We start from the raw sequence: 4,760 nt of genomic DNA, 5'->3' as shown, positions 1-4,760 counted from the left end.
TGTAATAGTGTGTAATAGTGTGTAGTAGTGCGTTGGCTCAGATCTTCAGTCAGTTTCATCTTTAATCTAAAGGTGTCCTAAGAAGTCATCACAGCCACAACAACAGAGCAGCTTCACTCACATTTAGTCGGGTTCTCTGGGTCGAGAGAGTAGCGGACCATTTTCAGATATCTGCAACAAAACAATCAATAATCAGCTTTATCGATCCATAATCAATAATCACACTCCTCATGACTCCTGTTAGCTGCGTTAGCACCAACAAACCTCCAGTTACTGAGAATTAACGAGAAACAACAATTAACATTATAAACAATAAAACATTATACACATTAATAAACATTAATAAACATTAATAAACGCAGCACATGCGCAGAAACGATCGTTTTTCTTCTGCAGTAGTTTTAGTTTTATCGTGTAACGCAGCCAACATGGCGGAGCAGCAAACCGGCATCCTCACTAATATCTCAATAAATCAGAATCTACGGATCAATAAACAAACATTCAGCATCCTCCGGTGTGTTGAACGGTAAATCAACAGAAAGCAAACGTTTAAAAGGCAGGATGGAGCAGATTTAGAGCAGATTTAACGCAGATTGTCGGCTCCAGCAGCGGGAATGTCTCCTACCTCTGAGGCCGCGGAAGGAAGAGGAAGAACCGGATACCGCGCTGCTCTTTAGTGCTCCGGGGACATTCACCGCCCCCTGGCGGCCGGGAGGAGGCGCTGCTGCTCGGTGCACTGACTGCGGTCGGACAGCAGGGGGCGCTGTCACACAAACACACCTCCGTGGAAACATCACAGTCACAAATTTGTTTATTGCCAAGTAGGAATGTGACCTGGTGCAGTTGGTGCATCAAATATACAAATATACAAATATACAAATATACAATTATACAAATCACACAGAAATCACATAGAAAAATAAAGTACTTTCAAAATATAAATAGATGAAGATAAGAAAGATAAGATAAGAAGAGAAAGCGGTGCATTAATGTAATGCATACTGTATATACAGGGTGGGTATGGAGTCAGTGACAAAGGATAATCTGGAACTATTAACAAGACAATATCAGAATAAATACAATTATAGTATAAATAAAGTTAAGATAAACTTTATTTATACTTTATTTATTTTTATTATTATTGTTATTATATTTATATCTTCTATATATTGTCATACATTGTATTATAATGTACATACTTTAATTCTTATTATATTTTTCTTTTTTTAAATATTTTGTATTTTATATTTTTATATATTTGTTAGATATTATAATATATACAAATACATATTTTTAATGTTCTTCTTCTTATTATTATTTCTATTTCTACAATATCTTATGAGCAACTGTAACAAAACAATAAATTATTTCTGATTATTATTATTATTATTTTATATAATTGTATGAACTTTGAGAGGTTATTTTGAGCTATTTGAAGATAAGATAATAGAAGATCATTTAGACTTCATTGATCCCACATCAGGGAAATTCACTTACAGCCGTTCAGGATGTAACACAAAGAGAGTGAGAGATAAGAAATATATATAAACATAATATAATACATTGTGTGCCTTTAAGGACTATTATATATATTGGTTATTATATTACATATTAATATTACTTATAGGAGTCATATTAGATGAGACGTGTGTGTTTTCACACGTTCAATTTCCTTGAGGGAGTCATCCCAAAGGGATCAATAAAGTGAAGTCTAAATCTAAGTCTGTCTTTTGTTTGATCTCTTTGATATTAGAGATACACATGTTCACTATATTCTACCTTGTTGTGTATAATGTATATATTTCATGTGTTTTATTATATTTTATATATTTCTTTACTCTTTAGCAGTTTGAATTCCCTCTAAGAGGATCAATAAAGGAACATCTTAATGAAACCGTTGGAATATTGAATTTAATACAAGCAGCGTAGGAAGATATAAACATTATAGATCCTTCAGTAGTTTAATCTCTCAATATCTGAACTGTGTAACTTTATACTGTAACGGATAAAAATACTCGATTACAAATTAACGTTCTGCTATAAAAATCCAAATAAAGTTATCAGCTTTATAAAAGTGTCAGCAGTAAAAGTTCATGCAGTGCAGTATGTCTCTGACTCAGTGTGACATTATTAGATTGATCATCAGTGATAATCAATAATCAGTGATAATCAATAATCAGAGCTAGTTTGAACTATGTTGTGCAGCTCTCTCAGGGACCAGCAGGGGGCGTCAGTGTGTCAGGAACCTGATTGAACTCCACAACCACTTAATGATTATTATTCTTAATGACATTAATAAATTAATTAAATGTCAGACAGTTATTGATCCACACTGATGAGTCACATGATCAGTAAAATAACATACAGATGATCAGAATCTGAATGAAGGATATTAAAGTTTATTAAAAGATATTTTATGATTTATTGTGGATACATTTGTTCAGTCACTGTTTAACTTATTACCAATTCATCTATTGATTATTGATTCTGATTGACAGATAATAGTGAAAGTTGTTCACAGTCAGGTGTCTGAAGATATTCTGTGATATTAATTCTTCACATAAACCAGAGAATGGATGAACTAATAACTAATAACTGATCAATACGTCCACCTGGAGACCTGCTGATGCTGCATTCAAGGTCTTCAGATTATCAGAGTTTATAGAGTTGCTACAATTGATTGATAAGTTGTCAACTATTACATTAATCAGCAACTATTCTGATAATCAATAATCTTTGATTTCAGACGGTCAGATACTTTCTGCTTCTTTCGTCGTCTGTGACAATAAACTGAATCTTATTTTATGAACGAGATGTTTGAAGAGTTGTGATCAACATTTTATGGACCAAACAACTAATCGATTGATCAATAATGAAAATATTAATATTGATAATGTTTCACACGTTCTTTATTCAGAGAAAGAAAAGATTAAGTTGTTACTGTCACACAGGCAGAAATATTTTGATCAATTTCAATAAAAGATTCACTGTAAAAAAAACTTTTATTATTACAGTAAAATTAATTCAGTTCTGTATTTTATTATAAATAGTTTTTACCATCAAAAGAATAAATCTGTCACATGTTAATAAAATATGAATATTAACTATAAAATGTTTTTGGTTTATATAAAGAAAATCACCAACACTGTAAAAAATGTCTTTATGACTGTAAACAGGTTAAAGTTTCTGTAACGGTGAAACACTGTGATATCTAATTGTTTCTTTTGATTCTACATCAGTAAATATTACCAACAAACATCTGTGAAATCCCGTCTGTGCATTTTAAACATTTTACTGACATTTTAATTAAAGATTGAAATGTTTCTGTTGAGTAAATGATGATCAGACAATCAATTGATTTGCTGATTATTTGTTTTCAGGTTGAAGAATAAACTGAACTTTTCTTTAGAATTAAAAAATATTGCAGTTTGTTCATTTTAAACCTCGTTAAAGATGTAAATGAATCCTTGAATAATCAATCAATAATCAATCAATATCCTGTAAACAGCTGCTGGAATAATTGAATCTCTCTTTTTCTTCTTCTGAACTCCATGAAATATGAATTCTTTCTTCTTTGATGGTGTCTCTTCCAGCAAATCAGAGCCGACCCTCTCAGCCAATCAGGAGGCGGTCCCGGCCCTACGTCACTGCGGGGTCACCCAATCCGGACTGAGGCGCCTCGTGCCCCCCCTCCCGCGGTCCTCCTCTCAAAGTTTGGACTGTGTGATAGACAGCAGGAGCAGATGATCCGGTTTTATTATCTCTAGAACTTCTGCAGCAGCACAGTCCGGTTCCTGTAGTCCTGATAGTCCTGGTTCCTGTAGTCCTGGTTCCTGTAGTCCTGCTTTCAGAGGGGTCCTGGATCCGGGGACCTGCTTTTGGAGCTTTATTTCAGGGAGTTTGGGATTTTGCTGTGAGCCTGAGATGGGCTGTGACTCCAGAGGGGACCGGGTTTTTGTTTAGTTCCAGTGTGTGAGGTGCGCAGGGGCCCCTGAAGAGCCCAGAGAAGAACCCGGTCCCGGATCCTGCAGATCGGTGGTAATGTTAGCGGTGGGTCAGATGGACGGGTCCCGACAGAGCGCCTTCCTCCTCAGCACCCCCCCTTTGGCAGCTCTGCACAGCATGACCGAGATGAAGACCCCGCTGTACCCGGCCTACCCGCTCTCCTCCACCGGCCCCAACTCCTCTACCTCACCGGCCACCACGTCCCCCAACCCGGGCGGCATGGCGGTGTCCTCCCCCGGGATCAAGAGCTCCTCCACGGGGCTGTCCTCGGGGCTCGGTTCCCCGCAGCAGTGCTCCTCCGCCACCCCCCACGGAATAAACGACATCCTCAGCCGGCCCAGTGCGACCATCGCCGGGGCCACGGTGGCCGCCGCCTCCGCCTCCTCCGCGGCGGGCATCCTGTCGGGGCTGCCCCGCTTCAGCAGCCTCAGCCCGCCGCCGCCTCCCGGACTTTACTTCAGCCCCAGCGCCGCGGCGGTGGCCGTGGCCCGGTACCCGAAGCCCCTGGCGGATCTCCCGGGCCGGACGCCGATCTTCTGGCCGGGAGTCATGCAGAGTCCCCACTGGAGGGACGCGAGGTTCGCGTGTTCGCCCCGTGAGTGTGAGCAAATAAAGCCTTTAATTATATAAACATATAAATATACATATAAATATATAAACATATAAATATAAAACATATAAATATATAAACATATAAATATATAAACATATAAATATAAAGCCTTTAATTATATACACACACACATATAAATATA

At 38.1% G+C, this 4,760-nt stretch overlaps 2 protein-coding genes and 1 non-coding gene across 3 annotated transcripts in view; 1 reads left to right on the top strand and 2 right to left on the bottom strand.

Annotated features, from left to right (window-relative positions):
• Positions 1–686, bottom strand: part of rpl17 (ribosomal protein L17) — a 3,291-nt gene extending 2,605 nt beyond the window's left edge. The window contains exons 1-2 of the mRNA XM_035668508.1: positions 626–686; positions 122–171 (exon numbers count right to left, since the gene is read on the bottom strand). Of these exons, the coding sequence (XP_035524401.1) occupies positions 122–161 (40 nt within the window). The 5' untranslated portion in view covers positions 162–171; positions 626–686. The remainder of the gene's footprint in view (positions 1–121; positions 172–625) is intronic.
• Positions 33–97, bottom strand: LOC118333134. Its single transcript, XR_004796955.1, has one exon. It is a non-coding gene; the product is annotated as a small nucleolar RNA SNORD58 (small nucleolar RNA).
• Positions 687–3,910: 3,224 nt separating the features above from the next.
• nkx6.1 (NK6 homeobox 1) overlaps positions 3,911–4,760 on the top strand; it is a 4,552-nt gene continuing 3,702 nt past the window's right edge. Inside the window, exon 1 of the mRNA XM_035668107.1 lies at positions 3,911–4,600. Within this exon, the coding sequence (XP_035524000.1) occupies positions 4,042–4,600 (559 nt within the window). The 5' untranslated portion in view covers positions 3,911–4,041. The remainder of the gene's footprint in view (positions 4,601–4,760) is intronic.

The sequence above is a fragment of the Morone saxatilis genome, unplaced genomic scaffold (assembly GCF_004916995.1).
Source record: "Morone saxatilis isolate NCDOM2014 unplaced genomic scaffold, NCSU_SB_2.0 Contig21, whole genome shotgun sequence".
Lineage (NCBI taxonomy): Eukaryota > Metazoa > Chordata > Actinopteri > Moronidae > Morone > Morone saxatilis.
This window is presented reverse-complemented; position numbering and strand designations above follow the sequence as displayed.